The sequence below is a fragment of the Bemisia tabaci genome, unplaced genomic scaffold (assembly GCF_918797505.1).
Source record: "Bemisia tabaci unplaced genomic scaffold, PGI_BMITA_v3".
NCBI lineage: Eukaryota > Metazoa > Arthropoda > Insecta > Hemiptera > Aleyrodidae > Bemisia > Bemisia tabaci.
Window position 1 is genome coordinate 895,502 of NW_027311734.1, and position 18,970 is coordinate 914,471.

At 36.0% G+C, this 18,970-nt stretch overlaps 2 protein-coding genes across 2 annotated transcripts; both read right to left on the reverse strand.

Annotated features, from left to right (window-relative positions):
• Positions 1-196: 196 nt before the first annotated feature.
• Positions 197-12,228, reverse strand: LOC109043021 (calpain-7). Its single transcript, XM_019060040.2, has 13 exons — positions 12,018-12,228; positions 11,171-11,334; positions 10,039-10,192; positions 9,110-9,269; positions 8,139-8,298; positions 7,466-7,598; positions 6,847-7,037; positions 5,837-6,064; positions 4,850-5,091; positions 4,406-4,614; positions 1,660-1,868; positions 1,122-1,354; positions 197-460 (listed from the first exon to the last, which is right to left on the reverse strand). The coding sequence occupies exons 1-13, from the start codon at positions 12,226-12,228 to the stop codon at positions 316-318; spliced, it is 2,439 nt and encodes an 812-aa protein (XP_018915585.2). The 3' UTR covers positions 197-315.
• On the reverse strand, positions 12,179-13,121 carry Fdx1 (Adrenodoxin-like protein 1, mitochondrial Ferredoxin 1). Its single transcript, XM_019060042.2, has one exon. The coding sequence runs from the start codon at positions 12,935-12,937 to the stop codon at positions 12,407-12,409; it is 531 nt and encodes a 176-aa protein (XP_018915587.1). The 5' UTR covers positions 12,938-13,121; the 3' UTR covers positions 12,179-12,406.
• Between the last annotated feature and the right edge of the window lie 5,849 nt (positions 13,122-18,970).

Below are 18,970 nucleotides of genomic sequence, written 5' to 3' on the forward strand. Positions count from 1 at the left end.
TGTTTGGTTCAGTGCTTTTTGAAGTTTTCTGTGACAGTACGTTTGAAAAATGATCTTTATTTTAAAAGTGCTTATGATTTAATTTCGAGTTTTGTGGTACTACAGTCCTTTTTTCCATGGCTGTCACCTATGTTTAAACCCTTTTAGTCACTGGTTCCAATGAACTCTTGGTGGGAGAAATCAGCAAAAGAAGACGTAACAATTTGTGGTGCTTTATTAGTAACAAAGGTAAAAATAAATGTAACTTCTTATAACAATGATTAGAGAGAGGCGAGCTTTTTTCTTAACACTATTAGTAAACATTTAGATCACTACTTACTTAATTTTTTTTAATGCTATGGAACATGAAGATTTCACTTTCAAAAAGAAGGGCCCTTCCTGATTTGGAAGATAAGTTGAAGCTATTATATTGTAAGTGCCTGGTTGCAAATCTTCTAGTTCTAACACAACAAAACCAGATCTGAAAAAGATAACAAAATGAAATAAAATTGAATTGCAGCTGAAACTTGAATTGTTCACACCTCATATTTATAAAAAAAAATAGAGCAAGAGAGCAGTTTATATTTGATAGATGCCTTTACAAACTGTAGCTTTTTAAAGTAAAAGTCTTTACTTTTCGAAAATTAAGCTTTAAATGGCATCGATGAGAGGCAAAAATTCTTGATTTCTCAGTCTCTTGAGAAAAACTTGTTACGTTACTTCTATGGGGTAAAAATGAGTAAGAAAACTAGGAGCAGAATTTCACTACACTGGTACAACTAGGATTCATCCCTGCCATACCCAAAAAGCCAAATATGACACGTTTTACCGCCAAAGAACCAAGCCAGGAAATCATTAAATGTTTAATTCTTAATCTTTGTTCAGAAAATATTTTTTGTAAAAACTAGAACTATCAGCCTTCTAGATAAGCCTTGTATGGATTCTGTGAAAATTTAGGAAAAAATTGTGAGCCGTTAGATATGACTAGAGCTGCAAGATTCCGGAAATTGGGGAGTACATTAGGAACGAGGTATAAGATTGCCACGTAATTTACCCCTGGTATCCTTACCAATGACAATTTTGTAACAATATTTTAGATCAAAGCTTCAGATATAGAGTGTAGCATCATGAATCTGCCTCACCTGTAAGGTCCAGAGGATTTTGAAATAAAATGAGCAGTTGCGCTGGGATCCTCCAGTTTAACTGTTAGGATTTCAATGCCCATTTGGTATTGCTTAGGGCCTTTGACTTCAATCCCGAGGGAGTTATTATTGTGAATTGATTCCACTGTTAATTGGTAACAAGGGTTATTTGGGTATGTTGACGGATGATTACGGCAGCCACCAGCAGAATCACCTTTCCACTGATCGGTAACCTAAGGAGAAAAATGTATTAAACATTAAATACTCAACATTTGGGGTAATTTCTTTTTAGTGACGGAATGTATAAACAAATCAATGATTACTACGGCCAATTTTTCCGGGAACAGCATGCAAAGCAATTTATCCAAGGAAAATGAGTAGTTTTCCATGGCCTTGCTCTAGTAGCACTGCTAGCATCTGCTAACAGAATTAGTCGCACTTTCTATAGAGTCGATTGATCTGAGTTGAGCACCAAGTATCAAATTTCAATAAAACACGCACAAGGTGTAAAGGCAGTGATTGAGAAAAAAATTCTTACCTCCTGAACGACTTTGTATACATTTTGAAGTTTGTTAAGGGAGAAAGGTCGTGTGCCATATGCTCTTAGAGTGTAGTAAATGGTATTCATTTTCTTATACTGAGAAACTGCAAGAGTGAACCGTTTGGGACTGGAATCTGTGAGTATTATTTTGCAAAGATAATGTGGACTGTTGATGCGCACTCCATCAATGTAGGGTGGAGGATCATCTGAAAAAATAGAAAAATAGATATAAGCATCACATTTAATAAGCTAATTGTAAGACCAGCTTGGTGATGGATAAAAAGTATCCTGGAGCGCCAGATGTGATTAATTCTTTTTCTGCGAATGCTTTGTCAACTTGCTTTTGAACACAAAGCATACATGAAACAGTTACTTCTAAATGTGATGTATGCAATTAATAAAAAAATGGTTTTTCAAAGGAAACGCTCATTCGAGAGACTTCCATGGTCTATATGAAAATTATGCAAAAATTCTGAATCATGGATGCACTGTTTAAAGCCTTAATGGGTTCTTCCAAGCAAATGTAACCCAGCACATTGTGACTTGTAATGAGATCCTTTTCCCTCTGAGATAGTCACATCAATACAAATGCATATGATCAAATAGATTCGTTGAGTAAAAAAAAATAAATTGCTGGAGGGTCATTCCATGCCTAGGTAGTCCGGGGGGTATTTTTTTTCCCCCCTCCAAATGACCCAACAATATTTATTTTTGGACTCCTTAATACTCCTAGTTTTTGGAAGTATAAGGGGTTTACATCCATTTTGTTTTTTTTCTCGCAATTTTCACGTGTTTTGTAACCCCATTGGTTAGCTTCATCCTACTGTAAAAAGAGTGACAGTTTGGTAGCAATATTTTCTGATGTTCCCGCCAAAACCAAGTTTCAGTTTATGTTTGCAGTTGTCAAGAAACTGATTCAATGTGCTCCTGCAAAGTTTCAATTTTTAAAAGTAATAACTGTGTATTATATGTAACTTTTAAAACTTAGTGTACTGACTGTCACACCCGTTACGCAAAACATGGGTTTTTTAATGTAGCTATTTTAATTCATGTTATTTTGAGATGCTAATTTTTTCCGTACGTCGTCAAGTACAGCTTTGGAGTATTTTTTCCAAATTTTTATTTCAACAATTGATAGGCAAAACTGCGTAACGGGTGTGACACGTTACGGGTGTGACCAATGAGAAGAGGCTTCAATTATGCAGATGTTGCCTCACTTTCTCACCATTTTTTCTATGGTTATCACAAGAAATACACTCATATGCACAATTAGAGGTATGTATACATCTAATAAGAGAGAGATAGCCAACTTTTTTGCCATATTTCAGTATTTAAAGTGAATACACCTATCTCAAAAGGACTTCAAATAGAACTCGTTGAACTCTCTCCGATTGGATTGAAACATGTTCACTTTACTATAGGCCTAGACCTACCGTACCAGGATTTTTTTTTGGTTAATTTGGATCATGCGAGGTCCAGGACCGCGGGGACGAAAGGGGAATCCTGGGCTACCCGAAGAAAAGCCCTGGGACGGTAGGTCTGGGCCACCCTGTAGAAAAATGTAGTTTTGGCATGTTCTACATTAAAATGCGTCAAATTGCTGATTGATTTACTGCTTAGGATTGCCTGCAATAAGAGTATGAAAAGAAAAGTAAGTTTTTTAACTTTTAATTTCTCTCAGAAATGATGGACCTCAGAGAGACAATCTGTCACACCCGTTACGTCACACCCGTAACGCAAACGGTAGGTCTGGGCCACCTTGTAGAAAAATGTAGTTTTGGCATGTTCTACATTAAAATGCGTCAAATTGCTGATTGATTTACTGCTTAGGATTGCCTGCAATAAGAGTATGAGAAGAAAAGTAAGTTTTTTAACTTTTAAACTCTCTCAGAAATGATGGACCTCAGAGAGACAATCTGTCACACCCGTTACGTCACACCCGTTACGCAAACTCTCCCATTTTTCAAGGAAAGAAAAAAAGATAATCGAAAACGGATCATCGGTAGATGAAGCAAAAACCCTTGGCTTCATCATATAATTTAATCAGATTTTTAAATTCATAAAATTCGCTGAGTTTCCACTTTACACTCACTGAGGAAAAACTCACTTCCAAAATCGGTCACGCCAGTTACGCAGACTTTTAATTTTTTCCTGAGGAATGGAACAAAGTAAAAACAATTTCTGATAAACTAAAATGATCTATAAAAAAAGTTCTTTCTGCTACTGCAAATAATTTTTTAATTAAACCCCAAGAAAGAGTTCAAATTCTTGTTTAAAGTTAAATTGTTGTCACACCCGTTACAATGGAATGACCCTGGAGACAATGGCTAAATTGATTATCTTACAGCTTAAAATAGTTTGGAATAATAATGCAGAGCATAAAATTGCAGTTTTATTTCTACTTTGCTGCAAAATTTACTTAACATCAAGTTTGTTTTTTGTTTTTTTTTTAGATCACTAAGACCTCAACTTTTTAGAAAATGTTCTTACTCTCTCTAAGAATGCCTAAAAACTATCAGAGATGATTATTGAACATGATGAGGTCGAAATTACTAGGACCATTTTGTTTCACTCTTAAATCATTACAACGATTTGGGTTTGGAAAATTTAAATCTGAGTCACAAGCAATTTAAATATTCGAACGTTTATGAAATAAGGGTAATCACTTGTTCTGCAGTTTCGAATTTTTGTACCCTGTACGTTAGTTCAGCATCCTGACTATGAAATGATTGGTAATACTTACTTGGATAATAGACTCTCTTGCCATCATTCTTATAGACTAAGAGAGTGATGAATTCTTGGTTCTCCCTAAAATCCTCTAGCTCCGTTATATGTCTCGTTAACAGCATCCAAATTGCACCACTACCAGGCTCGTTAATTTCAAGGCAGAACTGAGGATTTTCTCCTATATTATATGCATCTTTGATGGGACCAACTCCAGCAGACCACGATCTGCACAAAAAATGTCGACATAAGAATGCCTTCAAATTTTCCGAATACAACGAGATACGTCTAGGCTTAAGGTTAAAATAGAATTTCGAACGACTAAAAATTGGGTACTTTCAAAGACTCGAAAGTTTCAAAATTAGTGAAAAGAAATTAGGTATTGACATATTCAAGAAGATTTTTCTTTTTTTGAACCTTCGTTTTCCCTTTCATCTTAGTAAGGTAGTACTGTTTTACTTACTGATGAATGCAGAACGTATACTGGAAAATTTGCGGATTCCAGTTCATGTAAAACACATCAAAGAACTTGAGAATGCTTTCATAGTCAATCCAAAATACGCCATTGTCATACATTGCTGCACTGGTGGGATCAAATCCTAGGACATCTTTGAGTGGCTCCCAGTGAATCACGTCCAATTCTGAATAATTTCCTCGCCATCGAACATGAGACCATGGATTTTTCAACTGAAGTAGTCGTACATTCTGAAAATTACAGACCAAACCAAGATTTACATTATCCATTTTGAATTCCATGTTTTTTAAAAGTGGTCTCATCAAAGTTTTATGACAACTTTGCCGCGTAATGAAATGGGGTACCAAATTGATAATTGTTCATTGGATGTTGTTTATTGTTACGCCTATTTCTTCCCTAATTCAATGATGCAATTAGAAACAGAATATGTTCCACTTTTGCCTGAGTAACTTGCGTATTTTCGTGTCTCCATACGATACATAAGGAAATGACCTTGAACACTGTGTATGTATTGCCAAAATGTGATTTTGGCTTGGTACAACTAAGTACGACCTTGGCAATAAGTATGGAAAATGCAAGAATATCATTGTCGAGAGGCACACAGATCTTTGAATGGTATAAACTTTACAAAAATACAAGACAGAAAAGAAACTTTGAGTTCCTTTTGAAATATTTGAAGACTTGAGGCTACAAATACTGCAATGGTGCAATGATGATTATAGGTATTTTTTTTTTTAAAAGTTTTGACGACTGTCTGTTGCTATATATACATAAATTAGTATCAACTTTTGTCAGTTTTATGAATTCTTATCTATGTCCTTCCTTTTATATTTGCCTGATACCACAAACGAAACGGCTAGCCGAACAGGGATCATGCCTTAGTCAAAAGAAAAAGAGGAAGAAACAATGGACCAACTACATTTTGCAACTTGCTAGAGACAGGTTTAAATTCACTAGATAGCTCACAATACATACTTTTATTTTCCTAACATCAAGAACAGCATAAGCGTGGGTGGATACAAGTCCCGTCCTTTCTTCCTCTGCTGGTGATAGCTCTCCTGTGGCAACAGTGACAAGCACATCTCCTTTGTGTAACCGAGTGAGGAGGGTGTTAAAGAGAGCATCAGCATTAAAGTCTTGCTCGTTAGGACGAATTGCAGCTCTTTCAGGGATCCAGCCTGTCAGGGCGTGCAAATCTATGTTCTGCAAAATATGAACGCCTAATTAAAGAAACTAAATATTTTAAAGAAAATAAAGAGAAGCAGGATTTTTTTCTTCAAGGAAACTGTGAAAATATCTAAAATTTCAAACTTGGTGGTTTTTCAAAAACCTTCATTCCCTAACTTTTGTTTTGTTGCATGACAATTTTGCAAACTTGCACCCAAAAGATGTAGAGGAAAATCTATGATATCGCTATATTTTGCACAAAAAGAGCCAAAAATGAAGTTCTTATTTTTTTTTTGGATGTCAAACTTCCGAAAGAGTGTAAGTACCAAAACAAAACAAAAAACTGTGGATCTGAGGATCATATTCAATAGTGATTTGATGTATCATTTGGTTCAAAACAATAAAACATAACCTCAAACCAAAATTGTAGAATATTTGTCAGAAAAGCTGAAAATGAGAAATTTCGAAGCAATTGTATTACTCTTGGCCAATAAGTACTCATACAAATCAAAAATCTATCACAAAAATCCCGTTCCGTCAGATTACTCAATTGACGTTTGAGGCTATGTTTATGTTTTGAACCAATCGATATCGATACAATCTCACCCACTTGATGTATAGAATACAATCTGTTTTAAATCTTTTTTGTGCCCACAACTGAAAAATTAAACAAGACAATGATTGTTCAAGGTTTGTCTGAGCAAGAAGTGGTAGGCAAATGTTATGATGAGTAAAAATAATTCAGACAAGAAGAAAGACAAATAGTGATGTTTTGGCATAAAAAGTACAAGCCTGAGCAGATTGATATTTCTACTTACACTATTTGAACCCGGAAAATCATATCCACCCATGACTTTCATATACGCTTTCTCTAATAAAGAAATCCAAAGCTCATCACGTTTTGTGGAGTAGGAGCATAGCATTTCATGGTGTCTGCCAACAGGTAACATATCATCAATGATGACTTTTCGTGGAATGCCATTAATGTGAAGCTTCACCATGTATTTGCCTATTGATGAAAAAGAAAATGCATTAAATTAAATGCTGAGATAAGCCTGATAGTGAGGGGGAAAGAATACAGCACTGTGAAATGTGATTATTCTTCCAGTTTTGACTCGCAAACTTTTGAAGGACTAGAAAAAAATTGAATCAAGGAAATTATGCAATTTACTGATACACTGAAATGTAGTACATAATGACTAAACTTGGAGAATTACAAATCTCCCTGTTTGCTGAGTATGTGTCTTGCGCAATTTTTCATTGTTTCCAGCGCTACTTTTGCAAGGATATTTTTAAAAATTTCATGAAGATTTACTTGAAGATTTAATATGTGCAGAAAATGTTTCACAGAAAATTTTCAGATGTTTTAAAACTCAAACTATTACAAAATATTAACATTATACAATTTATTTCAAATTCAACGACTAAAATACTCACCGAAAGGATTATACATGGGCTCTTTGTTTCGGTTCCTTGGATAAATGATGGAAGTGATCAACCGTCTGCCAAACTTAGTTTCATACAAAGCACTGACAGCAAGTGAAGCAACAAAAGAACAGTCAGACACAACCTAGAGAAAAAAAGGCATTGAGAGCATAAATGATTTTTGTGTAAACTTTTAATAAAATATAAACCATATGGACTATTTCAATACATATTTTAAGGTCCAATGAAGTAAGCAACTACCTTAATTAACAATTGTGTGAAAGAAAATATCTTTTACAGGCCATTCTGAGGCTTAGTTGGATTATTTTCTTTGAAAAAATTGACGTAAAAATAACTTTTGTAAATAACAGACTCCTGCTGATAGTAATTTGTGAAGGATATGCGAAATAGTTTCGCAACACCATCAACTTCACATCCTGTTTGACGGTGAGAATTTGCCAATTCAAGCTAGTATGGTCATAGGAGAGAAAGACTGAGAGCTTATTTCATTCCATAGCTGCTATATAAATATTCTTGCTACATTTGAAAGAACGAAGAACACTCTAAGGCACTTGGCACAATAAACCGTCTCCTTCAAATACAATATACTCAGAAAAAAACATCACTTAGTTCATCTCAGTTTCCTTCGAATGTGCTAATTGACTGATGAGATATTTTCACTTACAGTTTGCTTGATACTAAAGCAGTCCACTTGCGAACCGCTTACCATCTTGGGATCAGAACAGAACTCATTAGGTCGAGCCCAGCGATCAAAATCTCTTTTCTGTTTTGGTGACAATTCAAGTAAACCATCTTTGTCTGTGAATGGAATGGCGTACTGGAATCTAAGAGAAAGTCAAGCATAGTTGTTAGAGCAGCGTGCGTTTAACAGGTTGAAGAAATTATCAACGCTACTTTCAAAAAATCAAAATTGATAAAATGTTTTCCCGGTGGTAAATCCAAAATATTGAACACAGCAGTTCAGAAATCCCTAGACTTTACAAAATGATGCCTTCATTTTAAAAATACTGAGTTTAATAGAAACGCCTAAGTTGCATTTTGGAGACAAATTACCTGATTAAGAATTGTTTTGAATGTAACTAGTGGTAAATAAACTCAAACATTCAAAGTCCAAAAAGAATATTTCAAAAAAGTGAATTGTCGTTTAACTCAGTTCATCACACTGAGTCTTATGGAGGGGTGGAAACTTTGCAAACTGTTAGCTGTGAAAAAGTCCAGTGTTCTTTGTGGCACACATAAAATCCTCATAGAGAATGAGACAGACTAAAAAATGAACTTTCCTAGTAATTTGTAACTTTTGTATTTTTGAGACAGAGAGAGTGCATTTAGTGCATATAATGACGATTTTAATTTTTATGAGCAATATTAGCCCATGAAAAATCAGTTCAAAGCTGGTCATTTGTAACTCCAGTTTAAATGCATGTTGCCCAGAGAACTAGGATGCCAATTAATAACATCCCTCCTACGGCAGGCACACTTTCAACAGCACAAGCCTTCTGCTGCAATTGACCGTCTAAGCAACCCTGCACTGATATCGGATGCGTGTGAAGTAAGTGCACTACTTTTCAAAAATCCAAGGATTGAAAAATTACTGAGCAAGCTTATTGCATTTAAAAAAAAAAAAAATGAACAAACCTTTCACCGAGGTCAGCTTTCATGAAAGGCACAAACTCATTTCGATTGATAAAAGATGTGGCCAGAAGTACCTTTTTCTCTTCCTCTGTGTAAGCGTCAGAACCTACAACTTTCAGATGACCACTACTGCCTCGGTGGAGTTCTGGTTTATTATTCACAACTGAAAACAATGCAAAGTAAAGATTAAATAAAGGGAAAGTGCACGTAGAGATTTTGAAGGGTGTTAAAATTTGATTAAAAGTATTCTAAAAATTTTTTGGAAAATCAATTTGGTTGCTTTCATGAAAACTCCGTCTGAGCAACCTTATTGCACCTAACATTATTACATTAAAATGAAGAAAAAACTATGGTAGACATTAACATAGAGAAGCAACACGTGGAGCTTACTCTGAAAACAACCTGCTTCATCAATACATTAAGTAAAGCGATACCTCCATTAATATCTACTTGGAAAAACTAGGCTTCTGGAAGCATCTTAACTTGTTTTACCAATCTGTAGAAGTCCCCATATCAACGGTGTAAGTCGGCAATCACATGTCCTGTTAGCAGTGTCTGAAAATCTCCGACTCCGATGTTATTTTTTTAAAGGAAAACAAACTGACATCATTCCTTGAAGTTTTTGAAGAATTTTCTTCGTACAGAGAGGAAAAATCACAGCAGTTTTAAAGAATTGCTGTTGAGTCGTATCCCGTTTAAAAAATTAAGTATGATAGCAAGTCTGCGACGTTGCAAACCGAGTTATGTGATTGCTGACTTACACCGCCAATATCTTGCTTCCAACAGGTTGCATCTTATTTATCGCCAAAACATGGCATTTGAATGAATCTTTACTTCACTATTCCATAGCTACAAGTCATCAAAAGACTATACTCTGACTACCACAACTGACCCATCGACCTCAAATGCATGATCAAATTTAAGTTGAGAACCTTTTGGAGGCTGAGAAGAACTGGTGGTGGCGTTAGGTGTCTCCTTGACAACAGGTAGATTTGAAATGCCTTTGAGCTCCTCTGCTCTCTCCAGAGCTTGCCGTGCTAAAGAAGTGAGCTTGTTGATAGTATCTTGATCTAAGATTCCTTTTTTCTGAAAAAGTTGCATAGGTTGGATTATTTATGACACTGAAAGAAAAAATTAAGTGAAAGTTTTCGGCTAGCAGTTGCACCATTGATGGGTCACCAGCCAAAAATGCGTGGGCAATTGAAAGTTAAATTATCCTCACAAGTGAATTTTAGCCTTTTTTGTAATGTTTAAACTCAATACTTGATTGTTAAGATTTATGTTTGATAAGGCCATTTTAAATGAAATTGGAAGGATTTTGACCAAGGCCTCAGGAGAGATAAGGTAGTTAATAACCATGGTACATACCAAAATTAACTAAGTCCTTTCCCTGATGATGTGCAACAGCACAAAAGCTTTGGACTTACTGTTAGTTAATTTTGGTAAGTACCATACTTATTAGCTACCTTATTTCTTCTAAGGCCTTCGTCAAAATCCTTTCACTTTCAATACTTGAGCGGAAAATCGCTCCGAAAAATATTTGAACATAAAGTAACTTTTTCCTGACTCATCAGCATTTTTAACATTTTATTTCCATTCTGAACATCCCAACTACTTTGTTCCTTATGTTTCATTTAATTGGACAAGCAGTTTTTTTTTATCATATACAAATAAAGAGTTTGAATATAGTCCTGCATTCAATGATCGCGGGTAGAGTGGGATTCTGTTTTGAGACACATTTTGTTGCTCTGCCATCAAGACATCTTAACTTTATTTATAAAAATTAAAAGTCATAGTTCAAAATAAAATCAGCGATGTTTCACTGTTCATGTTCAGAGGATAGAATCATCATTTACTCACACCAAAATTCTAGATATCATTGAAAATATATATACAAAAAAATCTTCTCTTGCTCCGGATTGATACTTGTTTCCTTTGCTGTCATTTGGACACATTAATTTTACATACATTCACTTAAGTAAAGGGTACTTTTTTCTTCCTTACTTAAAAATGAAATTTTTATCTTTTTTCTAAATAAATTCAGTGGTATACGTCAATTCTTACAGCTGATAAACCAAGCTCGACTGCCTGCGTATAAAGGCTAACAGCGACGTCTTTCGCACCAGCCTCATCTGCATCCAATGCTTGGCTGATAAGAAAATGACAACGTTCCACGTCCAGAGATCCTTTATTGCGGTTGGGACGGAGATTGCCTTTTTCATTTAAATCTGAAATGAAAGAAACGTGGTGATGTAACTATAGGTATTCATCTGATGAAAGTCATTTGATTCGTTGAAGCAAACCTATTTTGATGTTATAAAAATCAAAATGAGCATTTATGGATGAGTCAGGCTGAAACTAGCTCAATATACCATCAACCTCCCTTGAAGACTTCATGTCTTTAACATTTTTCTTCTGTTGCATTGAATGAATCCTATGGTTTAAAGGGTAGTAGATTGGTGTGCTGGGTAAACACCCCAGAAATCAAATTAAGATTTTGCGAACTGTCCTTAAGATAAGTACATTTCTTGAAGGTAGAAACAATGTATTTGTTCAGCTTTCGTTTTATGGAATGTTCTATCTCAAAACTAGAAAGTTCAAAAATTGTTGAACTTTCTGGCCTAGCTTTTCCCGCAAAATAGTGTGGACCCAGCACTGTTTTACCACCTTGTTAAAAGTAGTTTGGGCCACACATTACAGTGTTTTTTTTCTGATAATAGTTATATTTATTTTTATTGTAAAAACTTATCAGATTTGAAAAAATAGTAGGTAAGTTATCTTAGAATGAAACAGAATTAAAAAGGAAAAAAATCGTTTGCACTCCTTTCTCATGAACAGCGGTCAGCAAAATCGGTATCTGAAGGGAGCAAAGGTTGCTCATGAAAATCTAAGGCAAGGAAAAGAAAATTACTTTTTAAACGAAGACTTTCAGCTCTCTCAGCATACTCCAGTGCCTTCACTTTCCATCCAGCAGCTGCCTCATTTCCAGCATTTTCTTGACTTGCAAGCATCAACAGCCGAGCTGCTTCCCGATAATAATAGCACGCACCTTCCGTGTTTCCTAAGCGATCACATTCCACAGCCTTTGTAGAGGCAGCAACAGCATTTTCGATTAAGCTCATTTTTAGATTGGAGCTCTTACAACTTGAGATTACTAACAAAAAGGTTGGCTTTGTGGATCACAGCTTAGACTTGCAAAAGAAGATTTACATGCTGTCAAATTCGCACTATGAATATTTTAAGCGCTGAAGTTTTAGAATCTATAAATATCGGACGGAAGTCTCTACAGCCAGTGCTTACTTAATGAGGCTTGGGCTTGTGACCATCAACGTAAAAGTTTCGAGTAACAGATGGTAATTGGAGTTCTATCCCTTCCAAGTCCTTGGTAAGGATGATTTGACAACCTAACCTTGAATTTTCTTTCAAAAAAGGAGCTAAATCAAGTAAATCCTCTTCTTTTTCGGTTGCCTCCGGTAGCTTAGCCAGATAGTCTCCAATCACATAGCAATGACAGGTAGTGCAAGCTAGAGATGCTTCGCAGGCACCTTCCATTTCAACGCCATAGCGATGTGCTAGATAGAGGACGTTGTCACCAACTTTGCCCCGAACTTTAACTCTGTTACCATCCTTGGTAATATATGTAATGTTTACAACGTCTTCTTCGGATTTAGGGTCTTCATATTCATATTCTCCATGGAGTGAAATAGCAGAGGTTTGGAGAGAACGATTTAGAAGGAGAGGAGTGATATTTTGAAGTGAAACTTTGCTTCTGTTCGTTTGTAAACATAACCTTAAATTGCACAATTGACTCAAAAAGAGGCGGTTGAACATAATCTTGAAACATGGGCGGATTAAGACTCTAAAAATCGAAAGATAAAAGCACAAGAATGATTGAAACAATACTTAATGGACAATCACTGAGGAATCCAATACTTTATCACCATAACGAGAACTTCACCATGAGGGTGGAGGTAGACGAAAACAGTATTGATAAGAAATCGATGTCAAATCGATGGATCGATTTATTTACAGCTGATAGTCGGATCGAATCCAATACAATCGTCCCAATCGGTTCCTATCGTATCGAACTAGTCGATATCAACACGAACTTCGATTGCGACGTTGTCGGTCCTCGCTCATATTTTATTTATTTAATTATTTACTTTTTAAAGAACTTTAACTTTTCCTAAAAACTAACACTTCCGCAAGTTGACTACTAATTTTCTCCAGCCATGCGTGACTCCTGAATAATTATTATTAATAATTAAGTGTCAGTTTTAATTTTTTAAAAATAATACGTGAGCAAAAATTTGAAAAGCGGACATTCTTGTCCCTGGTATTTTATTAGCATATAAATTTGTTCTACTTCTAATTTTTTGGCCTAAATCCGAGGAAAATTTGTTTTTCTAAAACATGACATTAAAAAATTGCCTAATATCCTAATAAAATATAAATAATAAATATATAGTTAAAAAAAAGGAAGAAAAAGATGAAAAATAGTGCATTTCCTTCGGAAAATACATTAAAAAAGAAAAAAAAGAAAAAACGTATCCTTTGAATAGTGCCGAACTCACGCAACCGTCACGCGTTCCTACACCATGTTCCTAGTTTGCGATGATACAACTCAAAGCGTAAAACGTTCCTCAAGAACTTACACATCATTAAATATTTAAATATGTTCCTCCATTGTAAAACAATAAATAGAGGATAAAAATTCCACATTATAATTCGTTCACAAGCGCAGGGCAGGATTTGCCTTTGCCGCCCCTTCTCATTCGTTTTGAAACAGCCATACAAACCATCAAGTGAACGTGCCGGAGGAGGAGGGGTACATGAGACGCGTTTACTCGCATTGGGCACATTTTTTGTGAAAGCCCTGTAAACACAAGCAAAATTTCACGGAACTTTGCGCAAAAATTAAATTCCGTAGACCTATCTCTGTGTGGACGATACATTTCATTAACGAAAAAATTATGAATAAGAATAAACATGAAATGTGATCTAATGATCTTAATTTCCGCCACCGCGCCAACCGCACTGTGTTTGGCGCAATGCGTAAAGTAGTGGCACAGTCTTGTAGGCGCTGTGCGTTTCACGCTGACCGCTGTTGACCGAGTGACCGCACTGTTTTTGACGCAATGCGTGAAGTATTCATGCAGTCTTGTAAGCACTATGAGTTTCACGCCAACCGCTGCTGCTCGCACTACGTTTGATGCAATGCGTAAAGTATTCATGGAGTCTTGTAGGCGCTAATATGTGCGCCAAATACTGCTGACCGGTGCGCCGATAGGGCTTCTCCTTTCCATCTCAAGTTCTCGTCATCATTGCTCTCTGCGCCGCGCCACTCCAAGCCAAATTGCGTGTTTGGTTTCTTTCTCAGTTAGACTAATGAAAGGCGCTGTCTCTTGTATCACCGAAAGACGAACAAATTAGAAATTACAATATACTTTAACGCACAAGAAATGAGAGATTTTTTCGCTTTTTCTCATTTGTCATTTTTTTTCTGCATCAGATTTTTTTTCTTGACACCTGCATTTGAAAGAAATAGGTACAACATTTGCTGCCCCCTAAATTTGCCGCCATGGGCCGTGGCCCATGTGGCCACCCCCTAAATCCGGCCCTGCACAAGCGGATAAGAGGGTTCGAAAAAGTATTCTCACGACCGTCACAGCTAGATTCTGGAGATGAATACTCATACTTAAAAGCGTATAAGTAGCGCAAACGTAATTTGGTCGGCGTCGATGATGCCCGAGGATGCCTTGAAGTGGGAGGTAGTATTTATCTTTACCAGATTGAAGTTTTTGGTGAAGCGCGACAACACGTCGGCTATTGCTAAGTAATAATTCTGTTCACTTGGGAGCTTACGACCGTCATGCTCGTTCTTTTTTATTTTGAAAAGATTTAGGTATGTTGAAATCATGCATGGCATTCGTTAAAGGATGTTAGTCAAGCTAGATAGCTAAGCTCCGTTTTCCAAAGATGGTGGCAGGTGTTGCGTTTTTGTTTCGAAACTCACGACCGTCACCAATAGCTGAAATTTGAATTGGGAAAACTGAGTAAAAAAAAAAAAAAATTCCGAAAAAATTGGGACCATAAAATACGTATTTAGATCCCAGATACTGTCCAAAATTGAGAAAACACAACTTCCACAGGAAACGATGAACTTGATTTTTTTACTTGTTACTCCCTGAAATGTCCCCTATTTTAAATTTTCGCCATAGAGTACATAGAGTCGTAATTTAAGTGGGTGAGCTGGCGCCACTTATAAGCATTTTCCAGGTCCTGAATTCCGAGATTCCTGTGTGACGCCGGGTCACTTTTTCGATACATAATCGATTGCTTGCGATACACGGGTACCCGGCCATCCGATGTAAACAAAGAAGATAGGGATCACCACGTATTCCGCACCGCCATTTTGGATCGAACATGTATCGAAAAAGTGACCCGAACTCGGCGCACACCGGGCTCGGAACTCGTCGAGTAGAACATGGCGCTAGCTCTCCCATTGACATTACGACTCTATGTAGCAGTAATTAAAGCTTAAGATTTTAAAATACATATCGACGGCATGAGTCCACGATCACAGATCTCGTTTGCAGTGTCTGAAAATCTCTGCCTCTACCCTAATAGCAGTGGATATTGAGAAAAGTTGTAAAAAACTTGTAAATTTTTGGAGAACTTGAAATTTACTTCAAAACCACTTGAAAATTACGTAAAAGAACTCTTGAAATATTCGTATCAGGAAACCCTTTCAGGGACTTTTTTTACTTATAATTGAAGAAAAATTTTAAGTAATTTTTCTTACATAAATGTTAAGCAAAATTTACGTAGTTTTTTTCTTTAATGAACTTCCTGCGTGCAAAAACGAGGGGGAAAAAATTCCCCAAAAGGATTTCCTAAAACGAGTAATTTAAGAGTTTTTCTTACTTAAAATTTACGAACTCTTGAAATTTACAAGTTTTTTACATTTTTTTTCGACATCTTTAGGTAGAATTTGTTTTAAGAGCCATTGCTACTAGGGTATGTTATTTTTTTAAGGCGAACAAATTGACATCATTCCTTGAAGTTCTTGCAGAATTTTCTTCGCACAGAGAAGAAAAATCATGGCAGTTTTAAAGAAGTGCCTTTGAGTGGTTTTCCGTTTAAAAAAAAAAGTAGGTATGACAGGGAGTCTGCGACGTCGCAAATCGAGTTACGCGATTGCCAACTTACACAGTCAATATGGGGATTTCCGATGTGTTTTCAATGAGTATTGATTGCTGGATTGATATAGGTATGCTTGAATAGCGATCTGATATCTGGTAGGATTATAATTCAATGTGATGAATATTTACTTCTGAATACTCTAAAGTCACTGAGTGATCATTATGTTTCAAAAGCTCAACCATTCGTCCGACATAATAGGTAAGTAGGTACAGCACATAGAATCTTAGAAATGAGGGAGCTGAAGTCATGATTGCCTAAATTAACCGTAAAGTGGGTACAATACTAGAGACTCAAAGTACTAGAGCGCCAATGAAGTTAATCACTGAAATAAGCCATTCCAAGCCCCTTGTTTGCCAAAAATGTGAACAAAATGGCACTTTTAAACATGACGGCTCGTGGGAGAATCGCAGGCTGTGAGTTGATTTAGGGATTTATTAATTTAAATTGATGATTATTGATCGATAACTACAGTTCAACATTATAATGTTGTACTATTATAATGTTGGACTATTCTAATAGTCCTTAACACCTGGTACTGCCGAAAAGTTAAAAGAGCTGTTGGGTGTAGGAACCAGATGATGCACGATCGCTTTTGATAAAAGAGTTCTTACTTCTTCTCATGTGAGTGAAAGTGATAAGCACTCAAGATCAACACGCTACGCTGAACACGCAAGTTACCTCCGTTTTGAAGACTTCTCTTTTCAGGTTAATGCCATTTCCGGTGCGAGCCGGAAACGGAAACAATCAGACTCGGCGACAGCGGAAACGGGCGGAAAGTAAACAAACTTACGGCAGAGATGCCAAATTTTTTCTGAAACCATAGTTTTCGTTTCCTCACTGTTTCATCGGAAAAATCTAGAGTTCCGAGGATTCAAATTATACAGTAGACCTCTAATTTTTACGTCTTTTTTTCATTAGCCCAATGAATTGAGGCCACGGACTTAATGTCGTGGGGATGATACACTTAAAATCTTCACGCAAAGAGCACTGTTGTTTTGCCATTGCAAGGCTGTTCGGGAAAATCTAAAACGCGCGTTTTTTTAATTTTTCTCGAGAATTTTAGCTGAAACTGGAACATTCGTGCTACGGAAGTTTACGAGAAAAGTAAGCCTGGTTGCCCTCCAGAAGTTATGCATTTCGAAAAACAAATAATACTTACTGTTATTGATGACTACTTAGTAAGTATTGCAGGGTTACTTTCTTTCAACTTCCTAAAACCTACCCTCATGTTTTAAGTAACATGGAGCAGAGATTCATTCAAATATTACGGTGGCTTTCTAAAATCAACATCGAGGACCTTTAATAGTTCTAAAAACATATATTTTACGAACAAATTTTAGAGGCCTTAAAAATTGAAGTTTCCGCTATTACTTAATACCCTTCCAATGAGACACATCTGCAGAATGTCTTCTTAGTAGACTGTGGTGATACGTACATCTGACAGTATATTTTTAAGAGGGAAAACTTTGCTCATAAGGATTTTATTCTCTTTGAAATGAGAATTTTTGTTTCACACGAAGTTCAAGTTTTAAGGACTCTTCCATGCAACTTGATTAGGCCCCAGTAAATGGCGACCTCTCTTTGCAATATATCATTGAAAAGAATAAAACTATGTAATTAACTTACATATTACATATGAGCCCGAATTTTAGCTTAGTTCTAGACATTCGTCTTAAATGGTGACCAGTCAAACCTGTGCAGTGAATCTAGTTCGTTTAATGAGTTCCAATCATCATCTTAAATCAGTGATGAATAGAAAGGAACCCTGATCGTAAAAATGTAATTTTCACTTTCTTTTATCACCCTCTTTCCTGGTTCATGACCACCATCAAGTGATATGCTGTTAAGAGAGAGCATGAAAAAAAGAGTAGTGAAAATAGAAATAAAGTCGGTCTCACGTTCCAACCTAGAACACCATTTCCATAGATTGAAATTTTAATTTTTGAAAGATTTAATACCTATGATTTTGAAACGGTGATGGTGGAGTAGAAACAATGAAGTACTTAAAGAACAAGAATCAAACTTTGCTCAGACATAGAATGCTACCGGAATCACCGGAGTTAAAAATGACTATAGAATAATTTGGAGTCGGTTACCACTTTTTTTTTTTAAATTGCATTGGCCAAAGATCCGTTTATGTTCAACAGATTTGACTGGTTAAAGATTGTAATAAACACTGACAATTAGTGCTGACAGGTGTTTGTCACAGAATTTTTGAGTTAAATTCTGATTTTTGTATTTACAGTCATACCTCCTTAAAATCTTCCGCAAAATTACATTCTCCCGAAAATAACTTTCATTTTTTTCAACTCCCTGACGGCCATTGTTCATTAAAGATTTGCTTGAGATACCACTTTCTCCGAAACAACATTCTACTTTTGGTTCCCTGTCTTTTGAGAGGGAACCAAACAACCCTGTCTTTATAACAAGATAATACTGTATGTAGCTTTTAAAAAATGCAAAATCAGTGCTCAATAAAAAAGGGCAAAAACGATGTAATCCGGAGAAAATTGGCATCTAAAAATATCAAATATGTAGATCATTGAGGGTCACTTCCCAACTTGGTATAAAGACCATTAATTAATGTTTGGTAATAGATACTACTAATAAATGTATGCAAAATATTCATGGTCAATCTAAAGTTTAAATTCCTTGCAC

Excerpts from the sequence above, each read along its gene's own strand:
- Fdx1 (XM_019060042.2), bottom strand. The coding sequence starts at position 12,937 with ATGTTCAACCGCCTCTTTTTGAGTCAATTGTGCAATTTAAGGTTATGT.
- LOC109043021 (XM_019060040.2), bottom strand. The coding sequence starts at position 12,228 with ATGAGCTTAATCGAAAATGCTGTTGCTGCCTCTACAAAGGCTGTGGAA. Across the intron at positions 11,335-12,017 it reads TGAAAGTCTTCGTTTAAAAA|ATTTAAATGAAAAAGGCAAT; the intron begins GTAATTTTCTTT and ends CTTTCATTTCAG. Across the intron at positions 5,092-5,836 it reads TTGATGTTAGGAAAATAAAA|AATGTACGACTACTTCAGTT; the intron begins GTATGTATTGTG and ends TGTAATTTTCAG.